This window comes from Mugil cephalus, chromosome 8 (genome assembly GCF_022458985.1).
Source record: "Mugil cephalus isolate CIBA_MC_2020 chromosome 8, CIBA_Mcephalus_1.1, whole genome shotgun sequence".
In the NCBI taxonomy this organism is placed as follows: Eukaryota; Metazoa; Chordata; class Actinopteri; order Mugiliformes; family Mugilidae; genus Mugil; species Mugil cephalus.
Window position 1 is genome coordinate 2,609,855 of NC_061777.1, and position 21,662 is coordinate 2,631,516.

The 21,662-nt window shown below is 42.2% G+C and overlaps 4 protein-coding genes across 6 annotated transcripts in view; 1 reads left to right on the forward strand and 3 right to left on the reverse strand.

Annotated features, from left to right (window-relative positions):
* The window catches only part of col27a1b (collagen, type XXVII, alpha 1b), a 78,631-nt gene extending 76,160 nt beyond the window's left edge, over window positions 1-2,471 (forward strand). For both annotated transcript variants that reach the window (XM_047592240.1, XM_047592241.1), the window contains one exon: window positions 692-2,471. In XM_047592240.1, coding sequence (XP_047448196.1) covers window positions 692-838 — 147 coding nt within the window. In that variant the 3' untranslated portion in view covers window positions 839-2,471. The remainder of the gene's footprint in view (window positions 1-691) is intronic.
* zgc:101858 (uncharacterized protein LOC449555 homolog) lies at window positions 927-7,427 on the reverse strand. Its single transcript, XM_047592242.1, has 8 exons — window positions 7,357-7,427; window positions 7,071-7,241; window positions 6,493-6,671; window positions 5,538-5,631; window positions 4,259-4,328; window positions 4,133-4,169; window positions 3,982-4,045; window positions 927-2,933 (listed from the first exon to the last, which is right to left on the reverse strand). Exons 1-8 carry the CDS (start codon window positions 7,378-7,380, stop codon window positions 2,775-2,777), a joined length of 798 nt encoding a protein of 265 aa, XP_047448198.1. The 5' UTR covers window positions 7,381-7,427; the 3' UTR covers window positions 927-2,774.
* A 331-nt stretch (window positions 7,428-7,758) lies between these two features.
* Window positions 7,759-11,126, reverse strand: ppil3 (peptidylprolyl isomerase (cyclophilin)-like 3). The gene is made up of 6 exons (XM_047592205.1): window positions 11,010-11,126; window positions 10,674-10,748; window positions 10,280-10,373; window positions 10,109-10,176; window positions 9,890-10,008; window positions 7,759-8,330 (listed from the first exon to the last, which is right to left on the reverse strand). Exons 1-6 carry the CDS (start codon window positions 11,010-11,012, stop codon window positions 8,204-8,206), a joined length of 486 nt encoding a protein of 161 aa, XP_047448161.1. The 5' UTR covers window positions 11,013-11,126; the 3' UTR covers window positions 7,759-8,203.
* Window positions 11,127-12,091: 965 nt separating this feature from the next.
* Window positions 12,092-21,645, reverse strand: lrrc8ab (leucine rich repeat containing 8 VRAC subunit Ab). 2 transcript variants are annotated; one of them, XM_047591674.1, is made up of 4 exons: window positions 21,432-21,645; window positions 20,591-20,720; window positions 16,628-18,746; window positions 12,092-16,475 (listed from the first exon to the last, which is right to left on the reverse strand). In XM_047591674.1, exons 3-4 carry the CDS (start codon window positions 18,737-18,739, stop codon window positions 16,200-16,202), a joined length of 2,388 nt encoding a protein of 795 aa, XP_047447630.1. In that variant the 5' UTR covers window positions 18,740-18,746; window positions 20,591-20,720; window positions 21,432-21,645; the 3' UTR covers window positions 12,092-16,199. The 2 variants fall into 2 exon arrangements, with proteins under 2 accessions (XP_047447630.1, XP_047447631.1); XM_047591675.1 differs by lacking the exons at window positions 20,591-20,720; window positions 21,432-21,645 and adding an exon at window positions 19,922-20,559.
* Between the last annotated feature and the right edge of the window lie 17 nt (window positions 21,646-21,662).

A 21,662-nucleotide genomic window follows, 5' to 3' on the forward strand; every position in this document is an offset into this window, starting at 1 on the left:
AATGCACTTAGCCAACGTCCCTAATTGTATTTGTTGAATCTCGGCGCAGCAAGAAATGTAAGAGCAATAAGGCTTTTAATAGGGAGTTTTAAAACATTATTGCAGAGACTTGGTGGAGCTTAAACTACTCCTCATTCTAACTCAAAGTGACGTTTTTACAGCTTTGTGTGCTGATTAAACAAACAGGATGCGGCGTATTAATTAATAGGTTTTACGGAGATGCTTGAAGACCAGTTTTAAAGCGCAGCGTAATCGACGTCTTGTCCAAGCACCGTACTGTGATATTTTCTAATATTTCTGTCCTAAGCTCAATGTAGTGGAAGAGAATGGAAATGAGTTTGCTCACAGCATCATCAGCTTTCTATAAACCAAGCCGGTGTTACTGTGGATAATCCACAGACCCCACGCTGTCAACGGTTCGTGAAGGGACTGCCTCTCCAGTGGAAGGCCGGTCTAATGAAAGCCATTTCCAGGAGAGTCTGTGGATTATCCAGAATAACTGGGGCATTATTCACAGAAGGGAACAAATTGCTTTTTAGTTGTACTGTCTTCAGATATTCTGAGCAGCACAGATGCAGTCGGTTCGAGGCCAGAAATCTGAGATCTGGTTGCAGATGTAGACGCCGCCAGTAAATGTGGGACAAATTAAAAGGATTATCTCATCTTATATCATGTGACTTGATGCTTTCAGATCAAAGATGGCCGCTGGCATCAGACGAACTTCATCTTCCACAGCCAGGACCCAAACTTGCTCCCTATCGTGGATGTGTACAACCTCCCAGCGCCGGAGCCCGGGGCCCGGTTTCACCTCGAGGTCGGACCTGTGTGCTTCTTATAAAAGACCCCGTGGAGGGGGGGGGGGGCCGGGAAAACCCAGTAAAGTATTGACTGCATAGAAGATCTTTGGACTTTTGGACAGGGGAGACATTCTTTTCCTGTTTTCCGGAGCAACACTTCTCTACTGTCTCCATAAAATATGCTTGGACTGCAGAAACAGAAAGGCGCCGGATAAAGAAGACCCGTTGGTCCAGCACAGATAAGACTTCTGGGACTAATAGGACCATGGAAACCGAGAATAAGCTCCTTTTTTTTCCAGAGACTTGTTTGTGTGACGCAAGCTCCCGGATGTCCGCGGGCATCCTCAACTCCGCAAGGGACTGGCAGCTGTTGGTGGACATGGAGCGACAACTTCAAAGTTCCCCAGTCACCAACCTCCCTAAGACCAGATATCGTTCTCCTCCTGTCCGAGTCCACCAAGCAGGCGGTTATGTTGGAGTCAACAGCTCCTTGGGAAAACCGCTTCACCAAGTATGAAGGGCTGGTTTAGCTTTTGCCAGCGAGCAGGCGGCACAGTAGCTAAGCAGCCATCTGGTCTCAAGCTAGGGTCCGATCACCCCTCCCGGCTGGATCGCCCGGGGGAGGGCACAGGACGTTGAAAGACGCTCGATTAATCCAGGAACGTGACTCAAGACGCGCTCAGATGCCACTTTCTGGAAGGAAACAGTATGAACTTTGTCAGTTCCGTCGTATCTCGGACCACGTTGTATCATATTCCCTTCACGGTCCCTTCAAGACCTGTACAGACATGTGGATCAGCTCCATCTACAAAATTCACTTAACAATTATTTTCATTTTTAGGATTATTTATACATGTATATGTACTGTATATTGTAATATAAAGTGCAATAGTTATTGTTTCACAGCCTTTAGTGATCTACAGTACGGTATCACTCATTCAGGTACAGTGTGCCTCAGACACACGCTCTCTCCAGGTATTTTTCTATTTGAGCCTCTGCAAAGTGTCCACAGCTGAGACACGCCACGTTTTTTTTTCTTGTTTTTTTAATATCTTCACACAAACAACTGCTGTGAGCTGCTTCCCCAGACTTCCACAAGTGTGTCATTACGCTACCTCGTCCTGCGCCTCTCATCTTCCAGCGCTCGAGCTGCTGCCTGATCTAATCTGGGATGACGCAGAGGTGACACCTGGTGCTCTGACGGTCGACACTCAAAAGTCCTGAAACTCTCTGCAAAGCTGCTCCTGAGTGCTTTAAAAGGGAAGACTGTAACACACACACCTTTCTTTAACTTATATTTTCAAGGTATTATTTTTTTTTTTTTTTTTCAATATTCTTTGTACGAGTCTCACGCTATAAGTTAAGTTTGTTTTCTCGGAATGTAAATGTATAATTATGCAACTTTTCATGCATCAGTGGGTTCTATTTAAATATTATTTAAATTCTCATTGGAATTCCAGTTCAAAAACCAGGCATCAAAGTTATGTTTTCAGCACATTGTCTTTTGGTCATTTGGAGATTTAGAATAAAATCTACTCAGAGGATTTCACTCAAAAGAGAAACAAAACTACAAACCTCACAGTACATGAGCTCAGACGTTTTATGACGCGTGATTGAAGTCTAACGGCTCGACAGGTAATTCAATAAAAGTCGAAAAACCTTTGTTGATAAGCAGCTTTCGGTTTTTTCTTTCTTCCTCTCCTTCAAAGAGAAAACTTCAGAACGTGAGAAAGTAAAATGCATTTAAACTGCCTGCTTGTGACGAGGCCTCTCAGCCGCCTGCTGCTCATTTCACACCTGGACCAGACGAGTCCTGACGCTCATTAGCTTCGGAAACACCGGAGAGAAACGGAGTCAGTGAAGTTAACTTTCCTCATCTTTCAACCCAACAGAAGCTTTATGTGACACAAAGACACGGGAACACTTGAGAGGTTGGAAGTTGTGTATTAGCAGACTCGGTCCTGTCTGTCCTCGGTTTTATCTCGGGCACATGGCGTGGCGACCGCCGTCGATGGGTAGGTTGACTCCGGTGATGAAGCTGGCGGCGTCGGACGCCAGGAAGGCGATGCTCTGAGCCACCTCCTCCACCTGACCCGGCCGCCCGAGGGCATGCGTCTGCTTGCACTTGGCGAGGAACTGGTGGCGAAGACAAGACAACGATAATTCTTTAGATATGTTTAAATGCAAGTTAACCAAGGAAATGCAAGAGCGTGACGTTTGGGGGGGGGACTTTATAATAACCTGCATTCCAAGAGTTTTTACCCTGATTAGCCACAACATTATGACCACTGACAGGAGAAGTAAATACAATTTAAACCATAGGTCTTCAAGCGGGTTTTTTTTTTAAATTTCCACTCATAATTTTAACTGTCTTTAAAAACACATTAAGATGAATCCAGGAAATTTTAATAAAGGGATAAATGGAGGCAGAAGACATCATCTTTCTTTCAGCACTTCACTGCTTCAGTGATACAGGAGCCGTCTCAACAGCCACCGTTTCACACAGAGCGACACACTAACCGAGACCTGTCAATCTAAACCCCCTGTACACAGTAGGCCCCGCCCCTTTCACTGCTGAGCCAATCACGAGGCCGCATACTACACGCTGACTCTGGCCATGCAACTGCCGACAATTTGCTCAGGGTCAACTGCAGGGAACCCGACAGACTATTGATGGACATGTTTGAAATAAAAAATGTTATGTGAATAGCTTAATCTTTAATGCACAATGAAGATAATAACGTATATTTCTAAACAGAACTAGGCCGAGTCTCATGTAGAACACATATAGTAGGTAGGGGCTTCAGGTTGGGGTCCTTGGCCTGAAAAACATTAAACTGCTCTACAACATTCTGCCCAAACAACTTCTTCAACTCTCCCCCACTTACGTCCAGTTTTAGTTGTTTGGGTGGTGGCGGGGAAGCTCCTGCATTAGGTGCAGCCTTTTCTTTAAATTCAAATGTTTTTGAACAAGATAGAACTTTGTCCCCAGCACAGACTGGGCAGGAAACTTAATATTGTTGCCTTTAGGTGACACAAACTCAAAATAGTGGTGGTATTTCAGCTATGAAACATCTCTCTCCCTCCATTATTGAGACCTACACAATATTGAGAAGGTGGTCATAATGTTACGCCTGGTCGGTGTGTGTATAAAATGTGGACCTGCAGTGTAATGATGTGTTACCTGAGCATACTGCTCCTCATCCAGCCCTGCTCTCTTGTGCACATCTGTGATGATCACACCAGGACTAAACCGATAAAAGTAGAAATACAGAAACATCAGAAATGATCGTTTTCATCAGAAACAACAGAAAAAAAGTCTTTACTACACGTACCAGACGGAGTTGACTCTGACTTGCTTCGATGCCAGTTCTGAAACAAAAAGCAGTTGTTTCTGTTCTGAGCTTCTGTTGATAACTTCTACACTGCGTCAGGTACAAGGACCACGTGGCTCAACTCACCCAGGGCTGTGCATCGTGTAAACTGGTCAATGGCCGACTTGGACATGCAGTACGCCAACACACCAGGGAACTGCAAAGAGGACACGTGCTTCGTTATGTACAGCAACCAGGGGAGGTACGATTCACTGATCTGCCATAGCATTAAAACCACCAACTACTGAAGAGAAAGGCTTCACCAGTGTTTTCACCAGGAAAAAACATGACCGATCAGACCTGGTTATCTTCTATCGCTCCACGGTGAAGCTCTGATGGTCACACGTCTATTGTAGGTGCTTTCATGGGTGAGCATGGACACCCTGACTGGTCTGAAACCACTTTCACTTTCCTGACCACTGCAGACCAGAACGCCCTGCAAGAAACACCCTGTGACCACGTCGTCCAGTCAGGAAGATTTACCTCTTCTTTAAAGTGGCTCAAATCCTTCAACATTTTTCTGCTTCTAACACATCAGCTTTATTCAGTTGCCCTGGGTTCATGGTCTGGTGGTCATAATGTTATAGCTTATCAGTAGACATGTCCCAACCAAGGCTGTTTGCCCCCCGATCGGAGTCCAGACCCGATCTTAAATAAACTAAATGTCCTCACTTCAGATTCATAAAGACTTTTCTTATCTTACTCATATTCTCCTAGATCACGTGTTCATCGTGTGACTGGATTCAGTCCGATAAATCTTTCTTTAAGTTAAAATTAAGTTTAATATAAAGTGTGGAGTGTGGAGAGGGGAGCTCACACCTTGTGTCCTCCAACAACACCATGAACTCCCCCAACCCTCTCTGGAAGATTTGTCTCCAGGAAACTTGCATCGTCTGTAGTATTAATTCATGACCTCCCACTGGTAACACCTCATCAAACATCCTCATTGCTTGATATCTGTCTGACTGACTTCACTTTTTCCAGTAACAGCAGACTACTTTGGTTTTTTGGCACCAGCCAACAAAGAGGAAGAAGACATTTCGATGCTACAGGGACGTGATTTTAGTTTTCAGCTGAAGCCCAATCAGATCCGATCATTTTAGAAAAAGCCTGGATCGGACCCGATATCGGTCGGGTCATCGTCCGTGAAGGTTCTCAGTCATCCAGGTAATGATGATCCAAAAGGCAACTGGACTTCTTCAGTCCTGAGAGACTGGTGAACCTCAACTTCCCACCAGTCTCTCAGAACTGAAGAAGCTTTCAGATGATTGAGGAAACATCTTCAAGAAATTCTACAAGTCCAGTTGCCTTTCTTTAAACGCCGTTTGGATCAGGACATCCCTACTTATCCGTGTGTAATACCCACTGATCTCTGTCCATTGACGCTGGACACGTTGACGATGGAGCCTTTGGTCTTGATCAGGTGGGGCACACAAAGCTGAGTCAGGTGATACACAGACCTGGAATAGGAAACTAAAATTAGATGAAGTAAAATCAGTAAAATCACCAAAGTATAAAGTTGTGTAACCCATCGGTCTGTAAAAGACAAGTGTGTGATTGGATTCACCGGTGTGATAACAGCGGTATCACACCCACACATCCATCCTGCCACATTTAGATTAGACGGCTGGTGAATGGAGCCCCTGACTAGACTAATGCTGCCGTAGATTTATGGCAGAGTGCGCTCGCGTCCTCTCTACAGAAATCTGCGAGTGAGCAAAGAAAAGTTTTCATGTGAATGTTCACCTCCGTTTACAGCACAACTTGATTTAATGCACTGATAAATGCAGGCGCCGGTCCTGCATTAGATCACGGCAGCTATAAAACACAGATATTCTTCTGCATATTTATTAGAATGACTTCCAGTCACGTCCCTACACATTCATGAGTCAACACAGGGAGAAATGTTTGGATCCACGTTTATTCCTGCAGAGCACGCTCAAAACAGCCAACACAATTACTTTCTGTTTCCCTAAACGACGTAATTAAATAACCACATTATTACCACTTCACTTTCAAAATGGTGCTTTTAGTCTTACAAATTTATAATGCTTAACCTTGAAAATGGGAACTAATGATCTCGTTAAATACTATGAACATTATTCAGTCCTAAAAATGTAGAATTCATATTATATACAAGTCAAAAACCAGATTCCTTTTGCACAATGCACATATTTCTATGAGAAGTTACATCTCTCCATCCAGGTCATGGATGACTTGGAGGAAACATCTTCAGGAAACTCTATAACTTCTCAGATGTGAAGCAGCTCGACCCTTTAATCGTTCGACACGTCCCAGCTGATGTCACAGTGAGATCCTACCTGACATTGACGTTCATGACTTTGTCGTACTGAGCCAGGTCCGTGGTCTCGATGCTGCCCATGGCCAGGATGCCCGCGCTGTTGACCAGGACGTCCAGTCGGCCGAAGCGAGCCACGGTTTGCTCCACCGTCCTCTTCACCGTGTCCTCGTCCGTCAGGTCTCCAGGAACAAGCAGCGGCTGCACAGACACTCGTTTATTTACTGTTGTGACTGTGGATGTGTTTGTGTGATGGGGGGAATAAACTGGACTGATCTAAGAACGATGAGGAACGTCACAGGAAAGGGCCAGAGACTGAGGTCCCTGCCCCAATAAACTCATTCAACCCAAATGGACAGAACACCACAGGTAGTGATGTGCAGATACTGATACTCTCCATACTTCAGTAATTCGAGATAATGCAGTAACAATTTCACTGCACACTTCACATTTCCAATGACACTATTTTTCAAATCTCACACGATGCATAATCACACTTGTGCTCACTGAGAATTTCATTCCTCTACACTTTCCCACACAGTCTGCAGCAGCAGCACCTGTGCGTGCAGCCCATGAACCCTGTCCCGAGTGGCCGTGTACCTCAGCAGCTCCACAGTCCGTGCACTGCTTCGCTATCTTGGCCAGGTTTTCCACGTCGCGTCCGTTCAGAGCGAGCACAGCCCCGAGTTTAGCGAACAGGACGCTGGTACCGGCCCCGATGCCCGAGCTGGCCCCCGTTATCAGGGCCACCTTCCCCTTCAGGGAATACACCTGGAACACACACACGAACGGATTCACACGCGTGGATAAAGTGTCACGTGGGTCACAGTGGACAATATTTAAGTGACAAGTCCACGGGGAGGAAGACAGACACGCAGGAACTTACTTTACAAGTCTCGTCTGAAGCCATGATTTTGTTTAACTCGCTAAAGGCAACGCGACATGTCACGTCCACTGTTGATGACGTAGTTAAACGTGAACACCCATTTGTAGTTTTTACAGAGTTAAAGCCTTTGATTGCAGGTTAATACCGTCGTATTTTAGTTAGATGTGTAACTAATAAGTAACAAATGTGTTTTTATTAATATTTACTTATTTTATTTACATGCATTTATATATTTATTTAACTCCTGACATTAAACTTCATGTAAACTGAGTTTATACACTGATCATGTATAATATTATGACCACCGTACCTCATACTGTGCAGGTCTGTCGTGTGCCCACTGAGAATATTTAGTTTTGCCCCCAAGAATATATTTTTGAAAGTATACTAGGAAACAATAAATTTATTACATAAAAAAACTTTTATTTAGTACAAAACAAAAGAAATTTATTTACATGATCTAACCAGAACAATTTGCAGCAGTGTTGGACAATGTCGGGCCTGTTTCCTTTGTGTTTAACTTTTTTAAGGCGAGGAATATGTTTTTATTCTTCACTATAAACCCTCCGTCACATCAACGTGGGTTAATGGACATTTCTTAAAATCACTAATCATAAAAACGGGAGCATTCACACCAGATTGACTGACACCACAAACTAGGTTGATGCATTTAAAAATAAACCCTCAGTCAGTATCAAGTCCTTTGTTTTAACATCTTTCCAGCTTCTGACGAGTTATCCATTTAACTCTGGGTAGGAAACACACACTGTTTCAAATGACTTGTTGGAAACACCCAGGTCTGTGTCTGAGTTAAAGGCCGATCTGCATATCTGAACTTGAGAGGCGCTTATCCAGCAAACGGGTTGGCGTGTATGGTCACATCCTTTATCCGGGTTTCGGTCAGTGGTCGGAACGTCTTCTCATTCACAGGCAGCTTCTCCAGCTCATCCAGTGATTCCAGGCCATCGATGATCCTACGTGTTGGAGAGGAAGTGGAAGGATTTAGATTAAACCACCATGGTCATGAAGAGGGGATAAAAAAAAAAGAAAAAAAGCTTTATGGATACTTGACGATCATAACACAGCGTTAAAATCCTCAGCCTGTGAAGTGAATAACATTGATGATCTCATTACGGTGTAATGTTCTTGTTCCTGGGTGCTGACATTCTGCCTACACCTGATCATTGTCACTGACCGAGCACGTCACCATGGCAACAGCAAAGGGCTAAGCTTTGCATATGCACCCGTTTATCCAGAAAGTGTGATTCATCAGACTAGGACGGCTTCTTTCCATCCTCAGTGGTCTGGTTCTGATGCTGACATGGGTCAGTATGAGAAGCCTGACTGGTCTGCAGCTACACAAGCCCAATAAGTCATACACAATAAAAACTGTGATGCAGTTTTTTCCTTCTTTCTATTAGAACCAACATGAAGTATTGCAGCAATTTGTCATCTTGCCTTTGGCCCTTTTCACAGTGGCTCAAATTGTTCCACTCGCCCATCGTTTTTCGTCTAACACACCAGCTTTGAGCACAACATGGTAATTTGCTGCCTAATACACTGATCAGTCACAACATTATGACCACTGACAGAAGTAAATAATATTCAGTACATTTACATGCACAGCACAGTCGAGCTATGCTCAAAATTTGACTTTCTGAAAGCGGTCCTTGTCACAATGGAGAAAATTGAGTAACAGACAGGAACATGTCCTCCTCCTAAACACTAGATGGCGATATGTGTCTTGTCAGCAGGTTAATAGGTTGTTCGATTACGTCATACAATAAATAAGAGTCATTCATGTGGCAGCCCGGCATTTCAAACAACAACCAGATGGATAATCTCGTATATAATGTTCGCGCTAATTATGGTGCAGGTAAGATGTGCGCTATCCCTCAGGCGGTTCCTCTACCGGCTCTGTTTACCTTCTTCTTCAGTGACTGGCTTTCTTGGATATTTTTGTTCTGGGGCTGGTGTGGCCAGCGCAGCGGTTATGGTGCATGGACACATGCGTTGTCTAGTTAAAGTCTGATAAAGGCGTATACATGCCAGAGGAAAACGATCTCCAATCACATTATCTGGGCATCTTAATCAGATAAGGAGAACTCTGATTTCAGTCGGAGTACCATGTTTACATGCACTTAAGTTGTCCAGTTAAAGTCGGATTAAGGCAATAATTTGTTTTTTTCACGTGCATGTAAATGCACTCATTGAGGCAATTCAACGTTCTGCTGGGAAACTTTTGGACCTGGCATTCATTATGTTTTAGGAACAACTCATAAAAAAACAAAAAAACATGAACAGAACAAGGTGTTGACCTGGTCTCCAAATTAACCAGATCCCAAATTGATCAAACATCAGTGGAACACATACCCTGTGGGTTGCTAGACACCACATGACACCCTCAGTGGACCATGTCCAGACCTACACAATATTTGGAAGGCGGTCATAATGTTATGCCTGATTGGTACAAGAAACAGGACGTAAATCTCTCTCCCTGTATTAAGTGTCACCACTATTCTAAGTTACGTACTTTCCAAAGACGGTGTACTTCATGTCCAGGTGAGGCTGTTTGGCGTAAGTGAAGAAAAACTGGGATCCGTTCGTGTTGGGGCCATTGTTTGCCATCGAGACCACTCCTCTCACATTGTGCTAAAATCAGAAGAATCCAAACATGACAATATTCAGGACTGGCCCCTGAAAAAAGATATGAAGATGAAACTTAAACCAACCAGCACGAAGGTTCACTCACTTTTAAGTGTTCACTGAACTCATCCTCAAACTTGCGACCCCATATACTTGTTCCTCCTTTACCTGTGCCTGGAGGGTTAAAACAAAACACAGAGACGCCATAAACAGGAAGTGAGCATGTGAATACTGATATTTATCACATGTTGATCGGATACAGCGACGGCCCAAATACCTGTAGGGTCTCCAGTCTGGACCATGAAGCCTTTTATGTTCCGGTGAAAGACGCAACCATTGTAGAAGCCACTCGCACACAAAGCAAGGAAGTTCTGTAAAACGAAATAACAGCATATATTATATTATATCACATCTAGGGGAAGTCAGAGGCCTGGACAACATGGAAGAGCCCATCCTACTGACTTTTTCAAGCAGCCACACAATCAAATCAATGTTAAATGTTGTTTACTGTATATTTTATGTAACTTGGACTGTACATGTTTTGTAAACTTTACTTCTACCTCATTCTTATTTTATTTTACTTGTTCATATGTGTTGTCTCGTGACTCCTTGAACACAATAATTTTGCCTACTGGGATTAATAAAGTGATCTTGAATCTTAAAATACTCACCTCACAGGTTCTCGGGGCGCGCTCACAAAACAGTTCAATTTTAAAGTCGCCTAGATCTGTGTGCAGGGTGACAGCCTAGGAGGAAACAAGCATATTACGGAATATTTAAAACGTTCAGATTTAGGTGACACAGAGGTTGGTAGTTATTATTTTGGGCTTCCCAGCTTAGCCGCCTGTAGCAGACAAGCAAATAACGCCTTGCAGCTAGATAGCTAAGTGGCTAACTCGTAGCTAAATTAGAACGATTAATCTGCAGCTTTAATTAATACTTTCTACAGTTAATTTACACTTTTCATTTATCTAGAATCTAAGGGAAGTTTCTATGGAGAAACGTACCATTTCAAACGTCGCGTCTGTGTCCGAGTACGTCAGTGAAACATGTCCGGTGGACTACGGCTACCCGGTGTTCAAAGGTTCCGCCGGACGTTTAAAATCGACGCACCGGGCAAAATGCAAAGGAAGTTTACATTTTTTTCCTTCGTATTCGTATATCTGCTTATATCGTTGAAAATTCGTTTTTACAGCGCAAAGATTGTGTTTTATTAAATTATATTACAAACGGACATACAGTAAATTGGTGATGCTGGCAATTCATGTAAACAACACAAAGCTTTCTGTTATGTACAGTGTTGCCAAAGTTGTGTTGGGTTATGCAACTAATTTCTAAACAAGAACAAGCACAAAACAAAAATAATGAAAGGTCTGCAACCCTTTATAGGGCACTCACAGCATACTCGATGTTTGTATATTTTTTTGCACACAATCCAAGTTCAATATTATTATACACTGCCACTCTCACACTGTGTGTGTATATATAATAGTCGTTTTATTTGTACTCTACCTTATTTATAGATTCTGGAGGGGATGTGCTCTGTCTCAATGTTGTTGTCGTGACAATGAAGTCTATTGTATTCTATGATATTTAAAAATTCTAAATTTAAACTCTAGAATGTTATTTGGGACATAAGAAGACTTTTTTTTTTGTTGTTTTTAATTTTCATTGAGAAAATCCAGATTAATAAATTTACTATATATGTTGGTAAACAAATGTAAACATGTATTTAGACCATTAGAACATAAGAGCTGATTCAGACACATTAGACAACATTAGGACACTTATTCTTCTTCATGGTTCCTAATAAATCAGTTCTGCTTCAGGTTCAGTGCTGTGGTCCTTGTGGACCTTGTAGACCACATCCTTGGTCTTCTCCGTTCTTCTCACCAAGAGGCACAGAACGCAATTTAAAATGTGCGTCAATGTTACCAAATATGTCTCCTTGTCCCATGATGGGTTAACAGAGCTTAAAATGAAGAGAGTAGAGGAGCATTACTTTTATCAGCGAGTTCAGTTTATCTGGCATTGTGCCGGTATTGTTCTGCAAAACACTTAAGAACTTCACAAGAATAACACCCACAAATGTGGTCAGCCAAGTTTATTTTATTTTACCCAAGTGAATGGTGCACAAGAGAAGATGAGACACATGTTCGCTCACTGCATGGTTCATGTCAGTACTGTTGCATTTATGATTTTCCTTATAATCAAAAAAAAAATAATAATGAAAAAGAAATTTGGCAAGAAAACAAAAAACACTACATAAAACCAAATGTGTGTATGACGTATAATTGTAAATGAGCAGGGGGACACTAGAAATGTTTTTTGTTCTGCACCCAAAATAACAATTTGAAGAGGAACGAGGACCAAACATGGAAAGTCACATGCAAACACACATACGTTACACACACACACACACTCACACACCTGATCTGCACACTGACGACACGGTTCAGTTAACACAACATGGTAATTGACAAAAAACATAGAATCAAGGTTAAAACCAAGTGGTTTCACAAACACATTTAGTTTTTAGTCAATATTAAATACATCAAACTAGAAAAAGGTCATATAGAAATGCATATAAAAATGTTATCACAACTGTTTAAATTAATAAAAATACCTGGTGTAACAAAAATTAGGCAAAAAAAAAGTGAGTTACTAGCTGGTTTCCTGAGAAATTTCAACTATATAATACTACTAGCTGTCACAATGGGAGAAATAATAACAGAAGGAGAAATACTGTTTTTAGGATTAACAGTGGCTATGAGGAAAAATAAACTAATCTCAATACTGACACCACTCTGCTACCAACCTACGGATTTTTTATTTTATTTTATTTTTTTATGAACCGACAGTACTTCCGGCAGCACGTTAAGTTTGACATTAGATTTTCTGATGTCACTCTTTGTTAAAACAGTTGATTGTCTTCATCTGAGGTGCATTGCTGACATGTTCTGATGCGTTTTCTTTCTTTCTTTCTTCTTTTTTTTTTTGTTTAATGCCCCATTTGTGAATTTAAAGGAGCAAAACTCCATTTATTAGCTGTGAAATAAATACTTATTTGATACCATTTTAATCTCACGGCTGGCAGTCGTTGAGTTGAACCCTCCCACACAGGAAAACATGCAAAACATGTGTAGCATACAAGTACTTGTTAACTTGTTGGAGAGGTGCTATAGTGCATTCTCTAGGATCAGAAATCTCAGTCTCGTCACAGCCGCAGTAAAAAAAAACCAATGTGATGAAAGGAATGCCAGTGCACATCAGAAACTACTAACATTAATAGTTTAAATAAAGGCAATATTGCACAAGTATAATAGCATAAACAAGTTATTGAAAAAGATGCAAACATCTCCCACTATTTCTATGCTTTTCCACCAAGTTACTACGCTGTATATTGCTAAAGTCCACGTGTTCTTAAAATGTGAAACAATGGTTTTCTTTTCAGAGTAAATGCAAGAACAAATGAAAGAAGTTGTGCTGTGTCTTGAACTCCAGGAAAAACACTACATACGAATATATGTTAAAGGACTGAGACAAAATAAGGGATAATTAAGAATGATGCAAATAAAAATCTCAGACAAAATTAGGTAAAAATATTCAGAAGTTGAGACAAACTTTTTACTGCTAAGTGGGCAGGACCCTCGAGGCAGCAGCTCAGGAATTCAATTTTAGTTATACAGCGTCAATAACCATCAAATTGTCTCAGGACGCAGGGAACTCTTAATTACCTGGTTAGGAATTGGTTTCTGGTACTAAAATAAAAATTTAAAAAGTGCAAAAAAATTAAAAGACCAATGTCTACAAACTACACTTTGAGTCTCCATCTTCAATAAACATCAAACCAAAGTTTAAACTTTCATTTCAACTCAACCACTTCTCACTGATGGGTAGCCCTCTGTAATAACGTGACTTATACGTGTAAAATCATCATTAATGTCAAGTACGGTAAGTTATGAAATGTCCACAGGTTGTAATGAAACCAAACATCGGAGCAAAGAATAAAACGAACAGCAAACGCTTCCAAGTGACGATTAACCGCGTCGAGAGACGATCACCACAAACAATAGAAAACAATAAAAAGTTAAGGCAACTAATCCGACAGGCGTGGCTTTTCAAAACGACACTCACACACCGAGCAGGGTCAGGATTAATTCAGATTTTAAAACTTCTCATTAAATGGAATGCAATTGTTTTTTTGTTAGAGTACGATTTCAAATAGCGAACTACTACACTGACATGGTTATTATTGCATTGTTCTTTTAAACCAGAAAGAAAAGAGTCCACGTGTAGCACGAATATGTCACACAGTATTGTGAGTAATGAGGTTCAGGAAGATTAAAGTAACAGAGTAACTCCCAGATAAAGGTAGAAACATCGTATTACAATGCTGTAATGAACTGAAATGAACACGAGGCTGCGTACAGCAGATTTGTCTGGACTTGTTTGGAGACAATAACACTATCACGGTGTACGAGTACACCACCACAACAGGGATCAAACCCCATAACCCAGGTAAACACCTATTTGTTTCAGATATATTGCCAATATTCTGCACTAGTAGTTGTCACACAAACTTCCATTAGAATTATTATGGAATTAGTCATCTTTGTTCAATATTTTTTTTTCAGCATTTCCTCCACGTTTAATTTTTTTTGTGCAATTCACTGCAAAGAAAAGAAAGAAATACAGCACGGCCATGAAACATGATTCTCTTAATTCCCACTGAAAAGTGTACTAGCAGTAAGGGTTGGGTATCCTGATGCGTCGGTGTGAGCGTAACGCTGCTCCACTGAGTATTATTCAGGGGGTAAATTGCTCTTCCACAAACACACAGCTACACATACACGACACACCTTTCTTTAAAAAGAAGCTACCAACATTCGCCAAACCCGAGAAAACCCTCTAGTGTAACACTGAAACTGAAAACAACTCCTTCCCCTCCGCAGCACTTGCACCAGCCACCGTTTTCACAACCTTTCCTGACGTCACCCATCAATAATCACCACACTTACAACTTGGGTCACGTCCTGATAACGTGGCTCAAGCTCGTGGCCGAACCAGTCGCTCAACCAACCAGCGTCCAATGCTGCAGGTGTGTTTCAGGTGTGAGAACATTATGTAGTGATGAGAACGAGCACTGACTGACAACAGGGTATTTTATGTGTATAATCAGTAGGAATAGTCTACTTAGTTGCTAACTACAAGGCTAGCAGCACCGATTGCTTGCTAGCTTTCAAAACTCCTCAGACTGCAGCGTTTGAACAGCGACAGGTGGTCGGTTTGGTCACCTACAGTTTCCGTGGTTTCTGTGTGAACAATGAACCATTTCTTTGTGGACTACCTTTCTAAAACTGCAATTTGTTGGGTGTTTTTGCAGCCAGGTGACGTGAAGTAGCTGGAGAGGAGCGACAGGTGGATCTGGACGCACCTTGCAACCATCGCGACCGGACGCTTCGACATCGTCTATTGTTAACACGCCATGTGGCGCGTTTTCCTATATGCAAATACTGATGACTTTCAATTCTGAGGAATTGTCAAATATCTTAAACTTGTGCATAATTTTCCTTTCAAGAGGGAAAAGTTTAATCTTCCGTGATCTCATTATTAATGTGTTTGTGTGTTATGTTGCTAAAAAAAAAAAAAAAAAATGGAATACGTGATGGTTTCAGTGTGATAATGAGCGCACAGAAATGAACTGGAGGGTCATTTTGATGTGTCATTTGTCCCTTCAAACCATCACCACATTGTTTTAACTCCTCTATTAAACGTTGATTCGACAAGAAAATAATCTGTTTAGTACTGACTTGTGTTTTTAAAGTTAACCCACAGCTTTGCATACTTTGACTCCTCCATTATAACCGAGAAGCGTGAAATGTAAACACATGATTCTGAACTCAATGGCACTGCTACATTATTGCTAAAAACCATCATTAATGGGTCATAATGTAAAAGGCCTGAGAAGTTGTATGTGATGAAATGAAAAGACCAACAAAAAAAAATCAAACAAACGAACAGACTAAGGGATCAACCAGAAGCTGCCAAGAGTCTGCATTTTGACTCTTGATATCCAACCTTACTGGGAGTACACTGCAGGAGAACTCCTTCCTTCTTCTGCAAGCCTCTGGGAGATCATGGGCGTTAGTGTCCACAACAAGTTGGGCAGTTCCTGCTTTTAGTCGCAGGCCTGTTTACGCTTGTTCTTTGTCAGCTTTCCACAACTGCTCCTTAACCTCCGTGGGCAGCGTGGTGAAAAGGTCCTCCTCCACCACCAGACCAGTTCTTTTCAGCTGTCGGCACTCTCCCAGCTCCACGGGCAGACACTCCAGGCGGTTTCCTCTCAGCTCGAGTTGCGTCAGCGCGGTCAGCTCTCCGAATCGTGACGGCAGAGACTGAAGGCAATTGTTTCCCAGGTTCAAGGTGCGAAGCTTCTTGCACTGGAACAGCTCATTAGGGAGGCTCTCGATCTTTATATTCAGGTATGGGAAGGAAATGGAAAGAGTTTAGAATTTGGAACCGTTTCCAGAAGCAGACAAATTGCTGCACAAACAAAGCACAAAGAATACAATGCAATGCACAATAGACAAACGTTAAAATGGTCGGGACAGCGATGACTCACTCTGTTTGCCGTCACTGCCAGGTACTGAAGATTCTGGAGGAAGCCAATGTCTGTTGGGATATAGGTTAGGTTGTTATGGCTCAAGTCCAAGAAGCGCATCTTACGGCAGTAGAACAACTGGCTGGGGATCTTCTCGATCTTGTTTCTGTTCAGGTAGAGCTTCTCCAGGTTAGTGAGGGTGCCAATCTGTATGGGAATGTAGGCAATCTGGTTGTACCAGAGCTTAAGGCAGACCAGCCGATGAAGGTGCTGGAAGCTGATGATCTCCTCGATGGTCTTCAGGTTGTTGTCCTTCAGATCGATCTCCTGCAGATTGTGCAAACTGAAGATTGAGTGCGGTATGCGTTCTAGATCGCAGCGAATGAGCTCGAGTTCCGTCAGGTTCACCATCTTCTTCAAGCTGTTGAGCACCATCAGCTTGGTGCCTTCGTTGTTTATGGAAAGTTTCTGGAGGTGCATGCCCACATCAGTCACCACTTGAGGTAGCTTGGTGAGATTGCTCTTCAGCCGGAGAACTTTGAGCCTCTTGAGCTCCCGGAGTCCATCGATGACAATGTAACGGTTGTTGTCAGCACTGAGATTTCCTGTGAGATGGAGTTCACTAAGGTTCTTCAAACTGTAGATCCACAGCGGGATTTCTTTGATGTCAGTGAACTTGATGTGCAGAGACTTTAAGTTCTCACGCAGAAAAGCCAATGCCGGGGCTTCGATTTTGGCCGGGGTGTGGTAAAGCCACATCTCTCGCAGGTTGACCAGCTGAGCGATGATCGGGGGAATGGTAACGTCTGGGATTAGCTCCAGTTTAAGAACCTCCAACTCCATCAGGTCGAACACTGTATCTGGAATGCCACTCAACATGAAAAGGTGCAATTCCAACTTCTCCTGAGAGTTCTTAGTGATCCTCTGCCTGAGCTTGTCCAGTGTCCATTCGTTGTTGAGGTTGAGCTGCCTCAGCTTATTTTCGCTGACTTCGGAGAGGAACACAGCAAAGCGCTTAGAGTACAGAGGGTCATACTGGTCTATCATGTGCAACATGAACGCAAAGTCATTCTTGACATCAGGTATGTCACTGTAGCTGCTCTCTTCCCGAATTGACTCGAAGGAGTACTTCTTTAGAGAGCGCCGAAGCATCCAGCAAAGCGTGTACATGCAGATCAAGCCATACACCACCACTAAACTAATGTAGAAACAGGCTAAGATTTTAAAAAGAGTAGCCAGTGGGTGAGCACACCGGTACACGCTGTAACCAGTCAGGCTCTCTATATTTACAGAACAGTCAACACTGAATTTAATGTCGTGGACATAATACCCTGTGTAGCAGATTATCAATATAAACTTGATGACTTTGATAATAGTCTGACGGATGTACAGCCTGTACACGATGTCTCCTTCTTCCACGTGTATGCGAAACTTCTTGACTTTTTCAAACAGGGCTTTCGCCTGTTCGCCCTCTTTCTTGTCCAAAACTCCCGTTTCTGTTCTGTCTACGATGCCCTGCTCAAAGCGTGTCTTTGTCCTCTGGAGCATAGGAACACTTGCCTCAACATCCTCGCTGATTACAGACTCCTTGTGGTCCATTGATCCGTTCATTTTCATCGGTTTTGGATCGCTCTCTTCAACCACCGTCTCCGATAGTGCTCTGGTTGTCCATGGAGAGTCAAAGCATTTCAGCAGGATGGATACAAAGTGCTCTAGTTTGGAGCTAGTCCGAGGAAACTTGAACCAAAAGTTGCTGCAAGCCAGGAAAATGAGTGTGTGCAGTAATACAAGGTAGGGGAAATACTTGGCAAACCAGTGCAATCTATTTTCATAGCACACTGCATCAACGTAGTTGTACTGATGGCGGTCCAGATCATACTGGATCCCTTTGGGCTCCAAGAACAACGACGTGGGGATGGTGGAACTGAAATTCTTCTTGCAGGTATTGTTGACCACCCATTTGCAGGGCAGGCAGATCATCTTGTCCTGGGTGACCTGCAACGTCCCCCCGAATACAGAAATCATGAGCATGACAATGGAGATGTAGTCGGTGAACACGTCCCACCATGGTTTCAGGATGCGGTATGCTGGCTGGGTGTCCACAAAGTACCGCAATTCAGTGATGGGGATCATGGCTTATCTGTGAATAAAGAAAGGTTGAGGTCATTATCATAGCTGTGTACAATGCCATATTGAATTAAACAGCCTTGTCAAACATCATAACGCTACAAAATGAAAAACAAAGAGCTCCCTCGTTGCATGAACAATGGTAAATCAATACTACAATGCTAGCCAACAAGGTCAAACATTTCAGATGGTTCATTTGAAGGCAAAAGAAGAAAAACTGAGACAAAAGAATTTCCTGTTTGAGTGGGTCAGCATGTTATTGTTAAAAAGGAGCAATTAATTTCGCGTTCAAATGGTTCTCATACTGGACATGGCATTTCAAATGCTACGTTCAAAGGGCAACCGAGACGTCAATAAAATACAAAGTCAGTTTGTCTGAATTTTAATTTACTCCCTGCAAGAGTTGAATGAAAAATGAATGGGCCATTGCGATGAAGCAAAATCATAAAAAAAAAAAAGAGTTGCGATACTGGCAAAGAGACAGCTGTCTTGAATATGTATGCAGGCCATAAACATAATAAACGAGCAAATTAAGAAAGCAATAATTTCACACTGGCTTAATTATGAAAAAACCTATACGTCAGATTTTCATCAGCGGCCTAATTAGCAAGCCTGGAAAAATGACACTTCTCTCTACTGATGCTGATTATAATACTTAATCTAAGCACAATTAAATTAGTTTAAGTCTATAAATTCCAAACTGTGACACAAACAGCAATAAAGGCAGAGATCAGTCATGTTTTTAGTCAGCAACCTATGTATCACTAATTGAACTGATGCTGAAACTGATGCTGAATAGATTTATCACTATTAATGAGGACTAGATCAACTTTGAGGCAACAGGGACTCATGAACCATAAGATAGACATCCATCCCTTTTAGGTTTTAGTGGGTAATGTCGTAAAATCAATGAGACATGTTTTAAAGAAAGCACCATTTGTTGGGTATCGCATTTGCTGTATTGTTGCAAACAAGACATTCATCCATTATAACGCTGATCAGAAGATTATGTCAATATAAACTGTATTAAAAGGTTTTTATCCACCGCTAACTCGGGATGAATCTTGTTTGTATCTGCATGGTCTTAATGTACACCTGACATGCAATTTACTTCTTCAAAAACGCAGACCAAGGCATACCTTATTTGAAATGACAGATGAGAACAACGATTTATATGGCTTTACTTACAAATCCACACCGCAAAGCACAACAACTCCATGCATAGAGAGTCGAGAGCGATCCGCGGCTACTTTCCTAAACGCGGCCGTATATCAGAGCCAGACACAGCCCTCTAAAACAACTCCTTGCCTCGCGCCAGTGCGCCACACCCAGCACGCAAGCTTGAGAAGTCACTCTTCTAAAGATGATGTTCCGTTCTGGCTTGTTTAACCCAAACAACACGGCCGTCAGAGGAGCCACCTTGCTCCCCTGCTCTCTATTCTTAGCCATTTCCGTTAATAATACCCAGAGTATTGTCTGTGGGGGCCTTGAGAAGCACCTCCCTCGACCTTCAAGAGGAGATCCTGTTTACCTTACAGAAGCTGCTGTCTCCAACCACTGTCTCTCTGGAATACTCCACCGTCACCTTTTGCACCCCGCTGCCTCCATAACACACACCTCCACACACACACACACGCACTCAACAAAAATCAAGAGTTGGCATTCATCGCAACTTGTGCTTTGTTAGGAAGCTGTAAAGGCGAGGAGTCGAGGCGCCTAGTCTGATCTTTGGCCAAATAAGCATATTTACACTGGCCCCAGTTCAGAGAAAGATTTATCCAACAATTCCAGCGCAGTGAGCCTGGGCGAACACATGATGCAACGGCAAAAACTCCAGTCAGTAAATGAAATACTCGCCGGCGTGGAGGTGTTATCTGTGCTCCAGAGCCTGGTGATGTGAGCCCGGGTGGACCAGCCACTCTCTGTGTATCCAAAACCGCTCCTGGACCATCGCTCCTTTCATTGCCATGCGGTTTTAACGGGAGATCTGAGGATATAGAGAGTTTGAGGTTCTTAGATGGCATTATTTATCAAAGAAAGTGAAGAAAGTTACCTGCAAGTGTGTATAATAAATGATGTATCAATAACAATACACTCTACCATGAACAACCTTACGGATTTTGACACCAATTAATGATTGTTTGACACAGACAGAATATCTTATGTCAAATATTTTGCCAGCACAACCATCTTCATAATGACTCAAATTATTTATTTTTTCTTAGTATTCACTTATTTTGTAATTGTTGTAAATACTGTATATATAGTATATTGTATTTTTCTATATTTATTTTGTATTGTTAATTTTCATTTTTTGTTTATTATATGTTACGTATGTTTATATAATATCTATCCATCCATCAGTCACCGCTTGTAGCGTTAGCATCGGTTGTTCTTTGTCATGTAGCTGAGCAAGCTACTCCACAGAAAATTAAGCAGGGTGCGGTTTTGAGTATGCCAGTAAATAATCAACGCGACTCGCTATCTGCGAGGAAGTACGTTTATATATTGTCCTGTTAGCACTGACCCCAAAACAGTAACATTAGTGAATTTGAAAAACAAAAGCAAACCAAGTTACGGCGATATTAGCCAGTAGGCTAACTGGTTCTTTCGGAAGTTTACGTTCATGAAATTTATAATTAACACGTCAGTGGCACGTTTCTAATAATCATTAAAATATCATGGGTGTTCGACCTACCTCGTATGTAGTGCCGCTTTCAAATCTAACGCTACTTTATACTCAGTAGTTGCTAACAAATTTGGTCTGCTCTTGTTAGCCGCTAAGCTAGCTAGCCGTTCTTCTTCTTCTTCTTGTTTAACGGTAGTTGGCATCTGCCTCTTTGGTGCATTACCGCCACCCTTTGTTACGGAATTTTGACTCTGACAATAGTTTTAGCTGCGGCTCCCCAATTAAAACTGTAACACTCGT

Excerpts from the sequence above, each read along its gene's own strand:
- zgc:101858 (XM_047592242.1), bottom strand. The coding sequence starts at position 7,380 with ATGGCTTCAGACGAGACTTGTAAA. Across the intron at positions 5,632-6,492 it reads GTCATGAACGTCAATGTCAG|GTCTGTGTATCACCTGACTC; the intron begins GTAGGATCTCAC and ends TTCCTATTCCAG. Across the intron at positions 4,170-4,258 it reads TACACGATGCACAGCCCTGG|AACTGGCATCGAAGCAAGTC; the intron begins GTGAGTTGAGCC and ends TTTTTGTTTCAG.
- ppil3 (XM_047592205.1), bottom strand. Across the intron at positions 10,374-10,673 it reads GCGCCCCGAGAACCTGTGAG|AACTTCCTTGCTTTGTGTGC; the intron begins GTGAGTATTTTA and ends TTCGTTTTACAG. Across the intron at positions 8,331-9,889 it reads AAGTACACCGTCTTTGGAAA|GATCATCGATGGCCTGGAAT; the intron begins GTACGTAACTTA and ends TCCAACACGTAG.
- lrrc8ab (XM_047591674.1), bottom strand. The coding sequence starts at position 18,739 with ATGATCCCCATCACTGAATTGCGGTACTTTGTGGACACCCAGCCAGCA. Across the intron at positions 16,476-16,627 it reads TGGCAGTGACGGCAAACAGA|ATCGAGAGCCTCCCTAATGA; the intron begins GTGAGTCATCGC and ends CTGAATATAAAG.